The 19,969-nt window shown below is 43.3% G+C and overlaps 1 protein-coding gene across 7 annotated transcripts in view; it reads left to right on the top strand.

The window, feature by feature from the left end:
- The first annotated feature begins 700 nt into the window (after positions 1-700).
- Positions 701-19,969, top strand: part of LOC123997671 (thrombospondin type-1 domain-containing protein 7A-like) — a 117,640-nt gene continuing 98,371 nt past the window's right edge. For all 7 annotated transcript variants that reach the window (XM_046302127.1, XM_046302130.1, XM_046302131.1 and 4 more), the window contains exon 1: positions 701-1,216. In XM_046302127.1, the coding sequence (XP_046158083.1) occupies positions 1,057-1,216 (160 nt within the window). In that variant the 5' untranslated portion in view covers positions 701-1,056. The remainder of the gene's footprint in view (positions 1,217-19,969) is intronic.

The raw sequence follows: 19,969 nt of genomic DNA on the forward strand, positions 1-19,969 counted from the left end.
CTGTTTTGAAGCACTGCAGTGCTATCTATAAGCCTAATACTCTACAACAGAGACAAAACCCAGTCACTCAACAATCTATATCTGCTTGATTTCGCTGATCGCTTTTACAACTCCCCCTCTCTCTCTCACACAGACCACACACACACACACACACACACACACACACACACACACACACACACACACACACACACACACACACACACACACACACACACACACACACACACACACACACACACACACACACACACACACACACACACACACACACACACACACACACACCCCACCTATATCTCTTCCCTCTCTGCGCTGCACCCTCTGATCCTGGAAGCTGTGCTTGCAATAGCTCCTCTGCTCAATGCGAACATTGGTCTCCAGCTGTCCTCTCAGCGCTGCTCGCGAGGAGTGGAACAGAGGACGCGTCCATCCCTGTGCCCTAGGCAAGAGAGGGAATGTGTGTGTAAAAAAGAGACGGAGCTGGAGCATGGAGGGACAGAGAGAGAGAGAGAGAGAGAGAGAGAGAGAGAGAGAGAGAGAGAGAGAGAGAGAGAGAGAGAGAGAGAGAGAGAGAGAGAGAGAGAGAGAGAGAGAGAGAGAGAGAGAGTGAGTGAGCGAAAGAGAGCGAGCGAGAGAGAGAGGAAAGGAGGGGGGAGAGGAGAGGAGGTACCACTGCAGACGCACAGCCACTGTCACAGCTCCACAGCAGAGGACAGAGGCAGGAACGGCAGTGAACAGCAGCAGCACCAGAGAGCATGGAGGAGCAAGACTCTATCATTCACCTGGACCTCTACCCTTCTCACTGACAACCCTCCTCTGGGAGTACCCCGTGACGAGTGGAGTAGAGAAGAGAAGAGGAGGGAGATAGAGGACAAGGAGAGGACTCTCTCGATCTGCCCTTCAGGAGAGGAAGCACCAGTCCCTTACTCTAGTGGGACAAATCACACACTTCTTTTTTTTTGTTGCCTGTCGTACCTGTGTAAGTCTTGGGCTATCTTTAATCTGCAGTCACCCTCTTGACTGTGTGGACTTACGTTGACCCTGGAGAGGACCATGGGGCTAGGGTGGAGGTGGAGGGGTGCAGGAGGGACCCCCAGCATAAGGACAGGGGGAAGCACCTTCCTCTGGGTGACAGTACTTCTGTTCTGTGGTACCTGGAGGGCTAACACACAGATGGTAGAGGACACCAAGTCTGTGTACTTCTGGGAAACAGGTACTGGACTCCTATTGTACTATGAGAGACTTAGGGAGAGATTGGTTGTTGTTTTGTACTGTTTGACTTTAATGGCGATCAGAATAAAGAATCTGCGATATTGAAGTCGAAGCAGAATATTGTGTTTCAAAGGAGCATGTTTTCAATAGTCAATAGCGACTATGTATTCAGTATTGAAAAAGCTTGTGGACAAGACACTCAGCTTGGGCACGATATTCTCTGCTCTCATTTCCTCTCTATGAACCTTTTGAAAATTAGAGCAGGTCTCAAGGTCCTTAAAACCCCCGTCATCTCATTACCTCATTTTCCCTGTCCCTGGCACTGGTCTCACAAGCTGATAGTTTGCACATTGTAACTGAAGTCTGGAAGTCTTGAATAGCACGCTATCATGGGAGAATGAGGCAGAGAACGATAAGAGAAATCCACGAGAAGTCTATTAGTAAATGCATTGAATTTGGCACCAAAAGCTGGCATGATCCATCTTGACTGAATTACTGACATTTCTGTCTCTTAGCTGAATTGGTGGTTGAGGTGTGTGGTTGCACGATAGCTTGATGATTGTATATGTGTTGGAGCACAATAGTAGACAACAAAAAAAATGGGGAGTTGATCGCAAACATGGAGATGAAATGGGATGGGTGGTTGCAGAGTGTTTTCTGATCACCGCTGGTATGAACAAGTGCAATGCATTAGTAATGTACGGCTCCTCTAACATAATTAGAAGATCTGAGCCAGGAATAATCATGCCCAGGGAGACTTGGCGCACTTATGTGTGCCTTTAAATATATATGGGCAAATCTCCTTGGCCTTCGAGGTGTTAGTTAACCCTTCGCTTTCTCACCTCCCCCACTACCTCCCCCACCACCTCCCTCCCCCTCAAGGGACTAGATGAGGGGAAAATAACCCCCCCCCCCTTCCCAACCCACTGGACAGCTCAGCCCAGTGCCAGTCCTGAATCGATGGGATGTCGTTGTCTCTTGCGCTCCTGCATCTTTAAAGAGGATGTAGCTGAGTAAGGAGATTAAAGGAGTAGGGATTTACTCAAGAAAGACGTTCCAGGGAGCAGCCCTGCCCTAAGAAATGGAGCGTCAGGGGCTAGATCTTTCCCAGTGTAGATCATTACGATTACACCACTCTCCCACGCTACTGCACCGCTCTCTCCCACGCTACGCACACACACACCTGCACAAGCACAAGAAAGCAAACACACACACACACACACACAAAACACACACATTCCTCATACTGCCTATAGCCACATGGCTTTAGGTCTGTGCTGTGATATGTAACCCTCTGTTAGGAGCTTTTCTGATCTTCCTAACTAAAGGAAGACTATTGATTTTAGGATAGAAGTTTGTATTTTATTTTATTTTTTATATTTTTCTTCTTTGGTTTGGCAATGACACAGAGCTTGGAGATAACCTACAGTAGAGCAATTTATTTCTGGCATTTCAAGCACTTTTTATCACCCTTGTGGCTCAGTTGTTGGAGCACAGTGCTTGCAAGGCCAGGGTTGTGGGTTCAATTCCCACTTGGGGACCAGTATAAAAAATGTACGCACCACTACTGTTAGTCGTTCTGAATAAGAGTGTCTGCTAAATGACTCAAATGTGATATCTTTGCATTTCAGCTCTTTTCATAAAATATGATTATGTTTGTGCACATTTCAGTGAGTGCAGTCAGTGGAGGGAATATTCTGGTGGCAAATGCTGCTGTGATGTTTGCATAATGATGAGTTACTGAAAGACAGCCCTGTCTTCAAACTATAGGGAATTGGCTCACGTTGCTTTTATTGGCTTCTATGAAAATATGATCTATGTTTAGAGGTGCAGAGAACTCAGGGATATTTCCCTCTGGAAGGTTCTATTTAAATGACAAAAGTGAAAACAGGCACTGGCTGCCAACAGGCTTGATAATGATGTTATTGAAGAAGATAAGGTTGATGATGACAGTGATGATGAAGTGAAAGAGGAGGAGCAACCTGTTGAGAATAAGGTTGATGATGACAGTGATGATGAGGTGAAGATTATATTGATGATGACAGATGATGATGAAGGAGATTGAGAATAAGAAAGGCAATGATGATGAGGGATGAGAATGGTTGAAAGGCAATGATATGTAGTGTTAGAATAAGGTTGATGATGACAAGCCTTGAAGAGATCCTTGGAGGGTTTATGGCTCTCTATCACACAGTTACTGCTATCCTCTCTATCGCTCACTTACACACACACACACACACACACACACACACACACACACACACACACACACACACACACACACACACACACACACACACACACACACACACACACACACACACACACACACACACACACACACACACACACACACACACACACACACACACACACACACACACACACACACACACACACGGTCACAGAAACACACACAGTGGGTGGAATTCCTTTCTCAGTTTGGTGCTGTGTGCGCTTCATTAGTTTCCGTTAGTGGAGTGGCAGTACTGCTGTAGTCTGTAGGGTGGAGCTGTCAGGATTGCACCAGCATGAATGCCCATCAGAGGCCAAGGCAATTATCAGTGTGTGTACAGTGTGACTGTGGGTCACATTCAAGGCCAGAGATCAACCTGGAGTACACACCTCCACAGCAAATGAGGCTTTTGTACTATGCTACCCCACTGCTTGAACTACTCCAACTGTCCTGGCTTGTACTGGTATGACACCATCAAACCAACATTGTGTTTGGTGTGACTCTTCCAATGTGAAGAGATATCTTCATTTGTGACATCATATCAAATATTCACCAATATTATTTGAATAACACCAATCAATTTGTAATGATGTAGTAATGCAGTTGGCAAATGTCCTGCTGTGTTGTAGGGAAGCATGAATACATTACAAAGGGCTTCTGGCTCAGCGGTTTAAGGCACTGCTTCTCAGTGCTAGAGGCATCACTACAGACCCTGGTTCAATCTTGGGCTGTATCACAGCTGGCTGAGATTGGGAGTCCCATAAAGCAGCTCAGAATTAGCCCAGTGTTGTCCGGGGGAGGGTTTGGCTGGGGTAGGCCATCACTGTAAAATAAGAATTTGTTCTATTTCACCTTTATTTAACCAGGTAGGCAAGTTGAGAACAAGTTCTCATTTACAATTGCGACCTGGCCAAGATAAAGCAAAGCAGTTCGACAGATACAACGACACAGAGTTACACATGGAGTAAAACAAACATACAGTCAATAATACAGTATAAACAAGTCTATATACAATGTGAGCAAATGAGGTGAGAAGGGAGGTAAAGGCAAAAAAGGCCATGGTGGCAAAGTAAATACAATATAGCAAGTAAAACACTGGAATGGTAGTTTTGCAATGGAAGAATGTGCAAAGTAGACATAAAAATAATGGGGTGCAAAGGAGCAAAATAAATAAATAAATAAAATACAGTTGGGAAAGAGGTAGTTGTTTGGGCTAAATTATAGGTGGGCTATGTACAGGTGCAGTAATCTGTAAGATGCTCTGACAGTTGGTGCTTAAAGCTAGTGAGGGAGATAAGTGTTTCCAGTTTCAGAGATTTTTGCAGTTCGTTCGTTCATCAGTCTGGATCAGAACCATTCTCTGTGTTACAGTACAACCCAGCATGAGAGCCTGATGCATCTCCTACATTCCCCTTCTCCAGGTCATAATCTGCCATTGGGAAACAGATTATTCAGATTACGTAGGCATCGTCCCTGACTTCTGATCATCCCAATCCCTTTTTACCAGACTGGCTCCCTCTCTCTGGCCAACTCATGGTTTACACCATGTTTTCCTCCCTTAGACCTATTAGCTACGTCATGGTTATCGCTAATTCTGCTAATTGATTTGAACTGCTTTCAGCCAACACCTGTCAGGGCTCCAGTACAGCCCCCCCCGCAGCGTCAAACAATAGGAAACATTTGAGTCATCATCTTATAAAGTGATTATAAAGTCATTCACAATGCATTATTAACAAGTATAATAGACTACCGAGACGGTATTAGCTGTTGATAACAGCTAACATGTCCAAGCAAATTTTGGGTTGACAATTAGGCTATTTTTGTTATATTTTACTGTCAAAATTGGGTTTGTTCAATAGAGATGAATTTGCCTTTGTCTGTATGTGCACTAATATTATATATAGGCCAAATGAAATTGGTGCTAATTCACCACCTGAAGAAGTGGAAACTCAAAACACATTAGCTACACTGAGTGTACAAAACCTTCGTAGAAAGAACGCCTGCTCCTTCCATGACATAGACTGACCAGGTCAAACCCAAATCAGATATCTTGACTGTAAAACAGTGTGCTTTGAGCTCAGTAATGATCATTGAGAAATAAAAAGCTGAGACCCTCTCTTTAATATGGAAAACAAATTGCTTGCAAAGTTGTTGTTTTTTTCACCGCAATTGCATTTTGAAATGTCATGCAATCGCGAGGGGCACACGACGGGGGAGAGAGAGTGTGAGAGGCTCGCTCATTACAGCAACCGGCGCCAGAGAAACAGGCAGGCACAGCTGCAGGGCAGACACGTTCATGACAGGAATCGCGAGGATAATGCACTTTACTGTTGAACAAATTCCTGGTTTTAGCCACCTGACAAATAGGATGTTTTGATTGCGGTGACCAGCTAGATGCTAGAATCTGCATCTCACACCAGTGCGACCAATTTTTTAACTCACACTGCCAAGTCAAAGGTTGCAAAATGGAGTCCTGCCTATACGCCTACAGACGACACCGTTGGCCCGCCTCGCAACCACTTGTGTCACTATGGGAGTTTCTAGGAAGGAAGTGTAGATGTGCATGTATATCTGTGAATGTTTGTTGACCTTGCAACTCAAAAGACAAATGAACCAAGTAGCCCACTACTCAATTTCTAGTGTTGTGGACATACTGTAGCTACTGTATGTGTAACCATGATGCTGGACTGATGTCATCGCTCAATGAGATGGGCCAGTGTGAAGAGCACTGACAGGCCATTGTTACAGAATACAGTTCCACCTAACGATGGCTCCAGCAGTGAGGGATGTCACCCGACCTAGCTGTTAGCGACTCTCCCAGTCCCAACCACCTGCTATGACAACATACACTATATATACAAAAGTATGTGGACACCCTTTCAAATCAGTGGATTTGGCTATTTCAGCCAGACCTGTTGCTGACAGATATATCAAATAGAGCACACCGCCATGCAATCTCCATAGACAAACATTGGCAATAGAATGGCCTTACCGAAGAGCTCAGTGACTTTCAATGTGGCACCGTCATAGGATGCCACCTTTCCAACGAGACAGTTCGTCAAATTTCTTCCCCGGTCAACTGTAAGTGCTGTTATTGTGAAGTGAAAACGTCTAGGAGCAACAACGGCTCAGCAAAGTGGTAGGCCACACAAGCTCACAGAGCTGAACCGCCGAGTGCTGAAGTGCATAGCGTGTAGAAATTGTCTGTCCTCGGTTGCAACACTCACTACCAAGATTCAAACTGTCTCTGGAAGCAACATCAGCACAAGAACTGTTCACCGGGAGCTTCATGAAATCGGTTTCCATTGACGAATAGCCCGCATACATACCTGAGATCATCATGCACAATTCCAAGCGTTGGCTGGAGTGGTGTAAAGCCGCCATTGGACTCCAGAGCAGTGGTAACGTGTTCTCAGGAGTGATGAATCACACTTCACCTTCTGGTGCAAGGAGAACTTTACCTGCTTGAATGCATAGTGCCAACTGTGAAGTTTGGTGGAGGATGAATAATGGTCTGGGGCTGTTCTTCATGGTTCGGCCCCTTAGTTCCAGTGAAGGGAAATCTTAACGCTGAAGCATTAAATGACACTCTAGACCATTCTGTGCTTCCAACTTTGTGGCAACAGTTTGGGGACGGCTTGTTTGGCGAAGGCCCCCATGCACAAAGCGAGGTCCATACAGAAATGTTTTGTCCAGATTGTTGTGGAAGAATTTGACTGGCCTGTACAAAGCTCTGACCACAACCCCATTGAACACCCTTTGGACGAATTGGAACACTGACTGCGAGCCAGGCCTAATCGCCCAACATCCATGCCCGACCTGGAAGCTTTTCCCCGCAACAATGTTCCAATATGTAGTGGGAAGCCTCCCCAGAAAAGTAGAGGCTGTTATAGCAGCAATGGGGGGACCAACTGCATATTAATGCCCATGATTTTGGAATGAGGTGTTCGACGAGCAGGTGTCCACATACTTTTGGTCATGTAGTGTAGTACGTATTATTAACAGCCTGCCTGGAAAGCATATGCGGGAAAAGGTCAGAAGCTCAATACCATAACCTAAGGTCATTATCATGGTCAAACAAGCGCAGCATGTCCCACTCTCCCAGACTTCCACTAGACCAGGGTAAATCAAACCCGGGCCAAGATCCATAGAGCGACTGGTGTTCTTCCTTCCTCTCTATTCAGGATCTGACTCAGACCTCGGAATCCAGGAGAGTGGACTATCTGGCCAATCAATTAAGAAATCAATCAGTCAATCAATGAACTGCCAGGGAAAAAAACTGCAGTACTGAAAAAACATTAAGGCCTGGTTTTTAATAGCCCTGTGCTATCATCTGAATGTACAGTGTTAGAGATCGACATGTGCCTTCTGGCAGGAAACAAGCCCACGTCTAGCTGCCTCAGTAAGAGATGCTGTCTGCAGATGTGGCCATGGGGGATATCTCTGGCAACATCCCAATTGAATGTATCCCTATGGAGCCCAGCTTCATTTTAGTGACTGCATTTTAATATGACCCATGTTGACTCTCATTACGATAGTACCTGGGGGCATACCAGCTTCTGCGAAAGAATTGGCTGGCCACTCTTTAAGACCCAGAGCAACAGGCTGCATATTTAGGCCATGAATAAATTAAGGTGATTTCCTTGGGCGTTGGAGATTGTGGCATGCAAGTGTTTTTCTTGTATATTCCATTTTTCAGTTTGCATCTAATGGGCGATAACTGAAGCAATAGGGTGTGACCGGTCTCACATCCAGATTGGAATCTGAGCACTCAGCAGCACTGCAGCCCACGGTGTATTCATATTTCTGGAGAGCGCCAACAACAGCAATGCAACTTACACACAGCATCAGCAGATTTCTGCCTTTGAAAGGGAGGGTGAAACATTTCAAAGTTTCGTTTCAAGGCGAGTGGTTTGGGGTTGATTTCAAGATCCAAGCTGTTTTGCCCCAGTTGTAACATTCGTAACAGCACCTTTGAACTCTACAGTTATTTCATCACATAGAAACTTGTTTGATGATAAGAGATTCATAGAGACCTTTTGCACTGTGGTCAAAATCTCTTCTTTTGACCCACACTGGGAGGTAAATCTTCACCTATATGTTGCATGAGCAAATTAAGCCGTATCCTAAAGTTGTCCGGTTCCACGTAGATGCAGCAGTGCGCAGGCCAGGGAGCACAGGAGTTTGTTTAAAGGTAGACTCAGCGAAATGACGTTGCCACGAGCAGCTCTATGGAGATTGTGATGAGCGAGGTGCAAGACTGTCACACGGTCACACACAGTATCTGCGCATGTGCACGCGTTCGCTTCGCGGGTTCGCTTCACAGCGTAGTGGCCACAGACCCAAAACAACGGAGAAGTTGAGCCTCACGCTTCAACGCTCTTAGTTGTTGCGGAAATAGACCTACTATGTTATGTACTTTCTGCATATATGTCATATCGCTGAGTCTACCTCTAGAGTTTACACTAAAACCTGATCATTACTGATATAACGATGCAGGCCGGGATTACAGATTACACTTTATCCCCAAAACTGTATTTATAGCGATTTAAGAGGATTTGCACATTTACACCATATTCTGCAATATTCCAACGGCTCACAACATATGATATTTAGATGGTTGCTAGGTCATAAATGTATTTAATGTGTATTTACTGGTATTTATTACTTTGTATATAGTAGTGTTTGTATGGTGAGAGTAAGCAGATTAATGGTAATATTAGAGGATAAATTGTGGGATATTATAGAATTCTGATGAAAGTCTATCCCTTCACTGCTGTTTAAGCTCTATCGATTTAAAGGGATGAGTGTATGATTGAATAGACCAGCCTACACTTTCCTATTAATCTTCTCAAGTGCCCCTTCGAAGACGAGGAGGGAAGACAGGCGACGAGGGGGACACATTGTGCGGGGACATAGGGTCGTGTCCTCCCAGTGCCTTGACTGACAACTACTTCAGCCATACTGGGTCAAAGCAGAAACATGGTGAACTCTTCTCATTCAGTCAGTGGATACGTTGGGGGAAACATGGGGACCTCTTCTCATTCAGTCAGTGGATACGTTGGGGGAAACATGGGGACCTCTTCTCATTCAGTCAGTGGATACGTTGGGGGAAACATGGTGAACTCTTCTCATTCAGTCAGTGGATACGTTGGGGGAAACATGGGGACTTTCTCATTCAGTCAGTGGATACGTTGGGGGAAACATGGTGAACTCTTCTCATTCAGTCAGTGGATACGTTGGGAACTCTTCTCATTCAGTCAGTGGAAAAACATGGTGAACTCTTCTCATTCAGTCAGTGGATACGTTGGGGGAAACATGGGGACCTCTTCTCATTCAGTCAGTGGATACGTTGGGGGAAACATGGTGAACTCTTCTCATTCAGTCAGTGGATACGTTGGGGGAAACATGGTGAACTCTTCTCATTCAGTCAGTGGATACGTTGGGGGAAACATGGGGACCTCTTCTCGTTCAGTCAGTGGATACGTTGGGGGAAACATGCTATTTACACTCTGGGAGTGGCATTCAACACCGACTGTCATCTCTCGTGGGAAGCAATAAGGCAGCTTCAGTGGGTTGAGAGGAGAATGGGCTCTCTGTGAGCGAGCAGTGACATTTACTTTAGTGAGACGAGTTTCTAGTCCACACAGCTCTGCTCTGCTGATGGTAATAAAGGAATACTGTGGAGAAGTGGAGAAATATCCATCCATCCACTCATCCATCCATCCATCCATCCACTCATCCATCCATCCATCCACTCATCCATCCACTCATCCATCCACTCATCCATCCATCCATCCATCCATTCATCCATTCATCACTCAATCCACCCATCCCTCAGCTCTGCTCAGTTGTATTACCTCAGGATGAGCACGACTTGTGTGTTCATTGTATTGGAATGTTGTGGGAAATGTAGTTTTAGTTCTGTGGTGGGTTCATTTAACACATTGGCTGCATCATACCTCATCATAGGCCCAACGATGTACCGTATTTGATTATGTTTTTATACACTTCTGTTGGTTTCGGTTTTACTTGCCTTATTTGTATCATATTACCATTGACGTGATGGAAATGTAATTGAAAATCTATTCTTTGCTAGGCTGTAGCATGCAATGAATACACAAAGTAATGAAGGTCTACTATATTGCAGAAGATACTATTTGCTTTCATTATTGCAATGATCCCAGGGTGAATTAATATACTTATACGTGTAATCATGTGTAAATACAGATTGATTTAATCTATGGTAGGGGAATCATACACCACAAGCCTCCTGGGTCAGACATTGCATTATAATGAAGGACTATCTCAGCTGCCGCCTGGAATACGATGATAATATGGTTACCGGTGAGAACCACATGCATGTATTGCACATGTATTACACAATAATTGCACAGTATCTAGTACTAAAGTGTTGCTTTGCATATTGGTTTTAAGTGTTGAGGTAGGATGCTGAACGGTCCGTCAAGTGGTTAACTGACAACAATTGTCAGTTCTCAAGTGCTACTGTAGCTCTATCCGGACCATAGCTAGCAGATCCCTTATGCTTAAAAAACACTCTGCAATATACAGTACAACCCAGTTGGGCCTCTGTTTAGCCACTCTTTAACCTTGTCTTGGTGATACTGGGACATGAATCCCTGGCCATCTAGCTCTTTTAAGATGGTGTTTGTACAGGAAGAGCTGTTGGTGTCTGAGATTTGAGGCTTGTAGGGTCCTTCCCCACGGTACTACCATCTTTAATGTCAATTTCACACATGCACGGGCTAATCACTTGTGACAATCCCTTGGATTAGAGCGAAGACAGCAGATGGCCCCAGGCAGAGCAGAGCAGAGCCATGGCGGGGCAGGGCAGGGCAGGGCAGGGCACACCGGGCCTGGTCAACACACAGGGCTGTTCAGACTCCCTTGCTAGCTAGATCCCTCCTCTGGCTTCTCCACTCGTTCACTCTAATTCTGTGGTATCCATTCATTTATAAATCTACAGTGTCTATTCTGCATGGCTGATTTGTTGTTCTTTCTTGAGGTTTTTCTCCTCTGTAATCCCTCCATCCATCTATCCATCCATCCGTCCATCCATTCAACTGTCAATGTGTTCGGGAGCTGGCAGCCTTGCCTTTCCACCACCTCCTCCTCCTCCTCTCCTTTTCCTCTATTAATCCATCCATTCTCTCTGTTTCCACACTCCCTCTTTCCTGGCTAACGTGGGTGTTGGGCATGTGGCCAGGACTCACGCATGGCACTTCACACCAGGTCTCTGGCATTTGCTCACACACATGCTCTACCATACGTGCATGTACACGCGCATGCACACACGTGCACTAGCAACTCTACATTCACACCTATAGAGAGATGCGTTCACTGTCTTTTGTGCCTCGAACCCTTTGCTAATAGCTCATGCATGGGTTTCAGGAATGCAGGAAGAGTATTCCTGTAGATCACACCTCCACGTATAGCTCACTACAAACACGTGATGGATTCAGGGTGAGGGATCTGCTATTTTCTGTTCTCTCCCATTATTTTCTCCCTCTGTTTTTCACAGATATTTCCAGAACATTGTTACAGTAACTTGGTGTAACTAGATTTTTATGGATTTCTTCCAAAGTTCTACACTTAAAGTTGTATGAATGATAAGAGAGTGTTATGAAAAGAGGCTTAGGGCTCAACCAACATTTAAAACAATTATTCCAGTGTTGAAGGGGAACTATCTGTGGGATTAATATGAACTGAAATTATGTATCAGTTAATAATTTTCAATTATCTTGGTGTATTTCTTTGCTCTTATTTTTCATATTAGAGAAATATAACATAACATTGTGATCACACAGCCTAAGCAGCAAAGTCATTGTTTGCTTCTCTCACCTATCAAAACATTCACTGTGCTATCAGACCATCTGCAAATTAAACTTTGTCATCTTTTGGCGGTTTGGAGAATCGGAACCTGTTAGACTCAGGAATCACATACAGTTGAAGTTTACATACACTTAGGTTGGAGTCATTAAAACAATATTCTTTTAAAATGTTCAACCACTTCACAAATGTATTGTTAACAAACTATAGTTTGTTAAGTCGGTTAGGACATCTACTTTGTGCAGGACACAAATCATTTTTTCAACAATTGTTTACAGACAGATGATTTCACTTATAATTCACTGTATCACAATTCCAGTGGGTCAGACGTTTACATACACTAAGTTGACTGAGCCTTTAAACAGCTTGGAATTCCAGAACATTATGTCATGGCTTTAGAAACTTCTGATAGGCTAATTGACATAATTTGAGTAAATTAGAGGTGTACCCGTGGATGTATTTCACCTTCAAACTCAGTGCCTTCAAACTCAGTTTCACCTTCAAACTCTACCTTCAAACTCAGTTTCACCTTCAAACTCTACCTTCAAACTCAGTTTCACCTTCAAACTCTATCTTCAAACTCAATGCCTCTTTGCTTGACATCATGGGAAAATCAATAACCAAATGCCTGAAGGTACCAAGTTTGTCTGTACAAACAATAGTACGCAAGTATAAACACCATAGGACCATGCAGTTGTCATACCTCTCAGGAAGGAGACGCATTCTGTCTCCTAGAGATGAACGTACTTTGATGCAAAAAGTGCAAATCAATCCCAGAACAACAGCAAAGGACCTTGTGAAGATGCTGGAGGAAACAGGTACCAAAGTATCTATGGGGACAAAGATTGTAATTTTTGGAGAAAGGTCCTCTGGTCTGAAGAAACAAAAAATAACTGTTTGGCCGTAATGTCCATCGTTATGTTTGGAGGAAAAAGGGGGAGGCTTGCAAGCCGAAGAACACCATCCCAACCGTGAAGCACGGGGGTGGCAGCATCATGTTGTGGGGGTGCTTTGCTGCAGGAGGGACTGGTGCACTTCACAAAATAGATGGCATCATGAGAAAGGACAATTATGTGGATATATTGAAGCAACATCTCCAGACATCAGTCAGGAAGTTAAAGCTTGGTCGCAAATGGATCTTCCAAATGGACAATGACCCCAAGCATACTACCAAAGTTGTGGCAAAATGGCTTAAGGACAACAAAGTCAAGGTATTGGAGTGGCCATCACAAAGCCCTAACCTCAATCCTATAGAAAATGTGTGGGCAGAACTGAAAAAGCGTGTGCGAGGAAGGAGGCCTACAGACCTGACACAGTTACACCAGCTCTGTCAGGAGGAATGGGACAAAATTCACCCAACGTATTGTCGGAAGCTTGTGGAAGGCTACCTGAAGTGTTTGACCCGCGTTAAACAATTTAAAGGCAATGCTACCAAATACTAATTGAGTGTATGTTAACTTCTGACCCACTGGGAATGTGATGAAAGAATAAAAGCTGAAATAAATCATTCTCTCTATTATTATTCTGACATTTCACATTCTTAAAATAAGGTGGTGATCCTAACTGACCTAAGACAGGGAATTTTTACTAGGATTAAATGTCTGAAATTGTGGAAAAACTGAGTTTAATATATTTGGCTAAGGTGTATGTAAACTTCCGACTTCAACTGCATTTTACACACATTATGCACACAAACCAGTGAAACCACAACAATTTGCTATTGGCACAATGAAAAACCTTTATTAGAAGGTATCCTTTGTGTTGTCGCTACACAGGCCTCTATGAGAGGTCATGAAGCAAAACTGCAGCCAGGCATCACAGGGCACAGTAATTCATCATGGCACTTGACCTCTCTAGAATCTTTAAGGAAATCCTCTTGAATGTGCCACAGGGTTTTCTCACTAAACCCTCTTCTGTCATATAAGCAGTTTGTCTCACTTGTCTATGGTAAATGATAACTTGTTATTTTGGATATCTGATTTGATTGTTTTGTCCGTTCTACAACGATACAAGTGGCTATTATTGTCAGTAATAACTTGGACAATGACCAATTTCGAAATAACAGCGACGACGACTAATACCCAAGATGAACACAGTACGATGATGTACGTGCATGTCATAGAGACCAAGATAATGAGGGATGACATGAGTTGGTGCTGACCTCTGTGATGACACTTGTCACGGAGACATGGACCAAACACGACTGATTACAAGGCTGAGGCCTTTTTTTTTAAATCCACTAATGTCCGGCTATTAAACCATCTGTACCTGTCATATGTCTCCAGTGAGCATCACCATTGCAATTCCATTCCATTCATCACCTCTGAACTCTCAGCTGGTTGGTTAATTAGAGATATCAAACAATACTGGACCTTTAGTCATTTATTTGAACTACAAATCTTGCGTCTTTCACCATGCCTCCGTCTGTGCCTTCACCTGGGCTCGGAAATAAAACAGCCCGAGCCCTCTGTACCCGAAACCTCCCTCCATTTCTATATGTCATAATAATCCTAATCAAGTGCTGGCTCTACGAATCCACACTCAGTCCTCCCACTCCATTCCCATCTCTCCCTGTATTCATCTCTCTGGTCGGTGGATCTGTGGCGGGCGGCGAGGCTGAGCGGCTGGGCTTTAATGAAGATTGTGTTTTTCCAGAGAGGTTCCGGTGGGATTACACAGCTGTCACTGCTGTCAGTCATTCCTCCACCCCTTCTGGAGCTGCTGGAAAGCTGTAGCCATGGCAACAGTGATATGGCGACTGCTTTATGTGATGACGTAAACCCCTCGCACCTGTACCTGTTAAATTCTGGCTCCCTGTTGTAGAGTGGTAGTGCAGACCCTATGTTTAGACTGCTTCATGGCAAGACAGAGAGTCGAGAGCTTGACTATATAAGGTCCATCTGTAAAAAGATGATTCTGAGATAATTGGCTTTAACGTTCCCGAAGCCTCATTGACTTGAATGGTGTCAGCAATTTTTATATTGTATTCTTTTCTACTTAACAACATGAATTAGAGTACTTATAATACTATATAGGTAGAGAACATTGAGCAGAACAAGGCTATATCAATAAATCAATTTTGATTTATTAAATGCTGATAGTCCCAAGCTCTTGTAGTTGAACTTTTTTCAAATCTGTTATTTAGCAGAAAGTAATAGCTTTACCGCAGTAGAAAACGAAGTAGCAATAAAAAAAAAAGAGCAATATGATTTAAAATAAGCGGTAGTGACAATAACAGTGCAAAACAATCAACACGGCCACAAACAAAAAATACTTAAAAGACAAGGGCTGTTTCTTCTCTGCCCTTCCTCAGTTTAACAGAACACAGACAGGTTTGTGTGTGTGCTCGAGCGTGTGCGTGTGTGCCTGCGTGAGTGCGTGAGTGTGTGCATGCATTTGTGTGTGTGTGTGTACGTGCGACCACATTGCATTATATATGTGTGCAAAATCTAGGTCAGTCCTGCTGCTGTTGTACCCCACTGGTGAACCCTCGGGTGAGACTATTGCAAATCTGAAGGGGCTGGGGTGGGGGTGGTTGCTGCATGTGGACACATCCTTTCATCTGTCCCCCACCGCCGCCGCCATTAAAAATAGATGTTTTCCACTGATAACACATCTAAATCAGTGTAAGAAGGCACTGGATCAGAACTATACCGCCATTGCACTCCATTAAAGAAAGTCTGGTTTGGATAGAATCTTACCCTGGCCAATGGCAATTTTCAGAGGATTAATATCATTGAAGCCCTCTCTTCCATGGTCAGGGCTTCTCTGGTTGACTTCCCGAACCCTAGTGTGAAGCACTTTGGCCGAAGGACCCCACTGCATCTGGTATTTACATGATCACAGACTGGAGAGGAGATACCATGTGGGGGAAAGAGAAGAGAGGGGTGGAGAGACAGGGTGGGAGTGGAGAGAGATGGAGGGAAGGAAACAAGAGAGAGGTGGAGGAAAAAGGAGAGATACAGTATGCAGAGAAACACTGTAAAAAATGGATCAACCTAAAAAAAATACTTCCTGGTTACAAGTAAATATGTTTTCTCAATTGAAAATACTACATTTGTTAAAACCGAATACTTGACCGAATATCTGTGATTCAATGCCAACTGTTTTATTTTATTATTACCAAAGTATATCTCAAGTTGCAACCTATTTCTTTCAACACTTACTTTTCCCCTTTGTTGAAACCTAACAAATAACTAAATTAAATATAACTAAATTAAATATAACCAATTTTTTCATCTTGTTCCAAGTTCACTTTTTAGTTTAGAATAATCTATCCAAATGTCCTCAATTGGGTTACAAGCAATTAAATAAATTCCCCATCAAACAATAAATTACGTTTGTTCAAGAAATATAAATAATATTTCCACATTCTCTACACAAGACTGTCACATTTAGCTACAACAAGATCACAACCAAACATTTCCTACCTTATCTTTAGTATCACATGCACTTTTGGTTTTCCTTTGGAAAGGTCTCATTGTTGCATTTCCTTTAAAAACAGCTCATATGTTTGTACATCATTTTATACACGTACAAATGTCACAAAAGCATCAAAACAGCATTTGAATATTACATTTAAATGAGTTCAAAAGTACATGTTGTTAAAAACAATAGGAACAACCATGAATAAAAGTACTTTATCTTGTAAACCCCACACCCCCCCCACACACATCAAATGCTGTAAAAACCATGTCAAATGTTTACAAATTATTTAACAAAGGTAAAAGTTGTAAAATAAAGTCACATTGTTAAAAGGCTGTCTTTGGTCCTTTGTACAGGAACGGATTGAGTCCTTATCAAATTCGCCTCCACCTGCTCCTCTGAGTCAATTACCGTCCTGTCCTTTGGGGCCCAGAAGAGAGATCCCTCCCCTAGGCGCCGCAGCGCTGTCAGGCCATGGCCTTGAGTGTTGTGGGGACCCTTCGCACTTACGCAATTATCATTACAGATGCTGACAAGGTAGATTAAATGTTTGAGTGAGGAATACAATATACTAGATGAGCTGGAATTACATGTACTCTCACGTTGGGCAAAAAGAACAATCTGAAAGTCACACCCCCAATATGCCACGCCTCAAACTCTTCCGATAGGCTGCCGCCGCTACATTGTCCCACCGCTGTTAGAACCTTTATTCAATTTTAAAAATCACATTCATCTGTCGAATTAGTTATCTGATTTCAGACAAATTTAATAGAATAGGTTGAACGAACTAAAGTGTAATTTTCAAATCATTCCAAAGCATTTCACTGTAAGGTCTACACCTGTTGTATTCGGTGCATGTGACAAATACAATTTGATTTGATTTGATTTGAAAGAGAGAGGAGGAGAAAGAGAATCAGTAGTGGAGAGAGAAGAGAGAGAGAGGCTATCCCCAGTGGCATCAATTCCCTTCAACTGCGCCACTATCTCTATGAAATGAATTGGTTATCATCAAAGGCTTAAGTCTATTGCATGGGAACAGCCTGTATTAACCTTTAAGGGTGCATGACATTATAATACTCAGTTGTCTGAGTGGATTTCACATGCCCCTCACGTACGATCTATCTCGTCTGGGGTACCTTTGTTTTTAGAGTGAGAATGAGAAAGAGAGCGAAAGTAGCAGACAGCGGGAGAGAGAAGGAGAGAAGGAGAGAGAACGAGAGAGTCAGGGAGAAAGATGGAGTGCAGAGAGAAAGAGAAACGCGAGTGACAGACATTCAGATAGAGAGAGAGAGGAGAGAGAAGATGGTAAGAGAACGAGGGAGAAAGAAGAGCGGAGAAGTAGCTACAGATGACCCTTGTGAAAACGGATGCAGAATCTCAGGATGGAATAATGTGGCGAGGGGAATAATATGATTTCCTAAGTCCAGGCTGCTGCCAAACCCTAAGATTGATTAAGTCAGAGAATCCCTCTTTATTACCTCAGTGGCTGGGTATTGCTACACGACTTTGGCTTCAAAAGTGATGTGTGCTGTTCAATTTCAGATGGCATTTATTTCCATCCATCAAAATAAATGTATTCTCAAATGTAGCTTATATCCCAATGTGTTTCGGCCTTGTTGTGAAAACCAGGTGACTTACTTTACCAGTCCATCTTTTGTTCCTACTTCCTAAGAGAGGATTGCATTTGAAAGTGTATATAATACAAGTCTCTAAACTCAAACGACTTTTCCACATTATAGCAAAATACACTTCTAGCAACTTCAACATCCAGCTCCCTATCTCTCTTGTCGTTTCTTGAAAATGGCATTATTTTATGTTCCTCAAATCCTATATCAAAGGCTTGCCACGGGAGAATCATTCTTCTCTCATCCTTCCATTTCCCCAAACTTCTCCCATCTTTCTTTGAGACGTGGGGGGTATGGCAGAGTAGTATTTGATTCACAGGAAATGCAGTATTAAAGAACACGGACCTTGGCTGGTTTTGCGGTTCTTTGATCTGTCCACCTACTGGGGTCTCTTTGAACACTTCTCTTTGGATTGAAGTCATCTGACCCTGGAAAGGCGAAGCTAAGGATCACAGCTACAAAGTAAGAGACCGTCTTTACCAGATGACTCCCTCAGACCCTTTTTTACAGAGCTCGACTTCGGCCCATCAGAAAATGCCTTTCACTTTAGTTTTATCCCCTCAGTCGCTCAAATTTCAATCTGATCTATTGGATTGTCTTGTAGTGGTGACATTTCTGAGCCCCAAAACGATCTTATATCCTTCATTCGTATACTCGTTTAGTAATACAGTCAAATGCAGGAATACCATCCAAATAAATAAACCACGAAGTAGGGCAGGGATCATCAAATACTGTAGATAAAAAAAAATATTGAGTGGATGGTCAGGGGCCCGGAACATAATTCCAAATCATTTGTAGACTGCAAGCCCAGATATAATATTTGACTAAAACATTCATTTCAAACCTTGCTTTCAGTTGTATACGATCACATATGTCTCATTATTATGCGTTAAATATTTTGGGAACAGATTTAGAAAGTGTAAATCACTTGAAGCTGTTTTGCTGGTGTTTTTACAGTATTTTATGTCCAACAATAAAACCAAAAAATAAAGTTTTGTTTATTTTTTCTGCTCAGAAAACGTAATAAAATACGACATGTTTTGGGAGGAAATAAATCCCATGTGGCCTTCAACATCTGGCTTGCAACAACATTACCTTACAATATTCCCAAATCCCACTCAGAGTTGTCACACTGAATGTCTTCAGTGTCACTCAGAAACACACACACAGACAAACACACACACACAATCCCCCCAAACAGACACACACTTACTGGAAACAGAAATGCTTCCGTTATCATATTTACTCTCCCCCTCTTCTACACCCATGCCCCCTAACACTAACAGATGGAACCATGAGGCAGCATGTAGAGGGGGATCTGTGTCAGTCTGTCTGGGTACAGTACCCCCATGTCCATGCTGTTGCTGCTCCCCACTGTGTGTGCCAGCAGCCTGCCTACCTGGCAGCCCTCCACCCCCTCTGCCCTCCTGTCCCATTCTCTGTTGATTACCACTGTAATCCATACTTAATGGATTTGCCACTCTCTCTCCACCCATCCTGATGCCCTGCCACCGCAACATGATTAAACCTTCAACTGTGGAAACTTCCAGATGTTATGACAGGGAAAGGTGCCTATGTTTGACGAGATGAGTCCCGGCGTTTCTGCCTGCATTTGCAT

Source organism: Oncorhynchus gorbuscha, linkage group LG15 (genome assembly GCF_021184085.1).
Source record: "Oncorhynchus gorbuscha isolate QuinsamMale2020 ecotype Even-year linkage group LG15, OgorEven_v1.0, whole genome shotgun sequence".
Taxonomy (NCBI): Eukaryota; Metazoa; Chordata; class Actinopteri; order Salmoniformes; family Salmonidae; genus Oncorhynchus; species Oncorhynchus gorbuscha.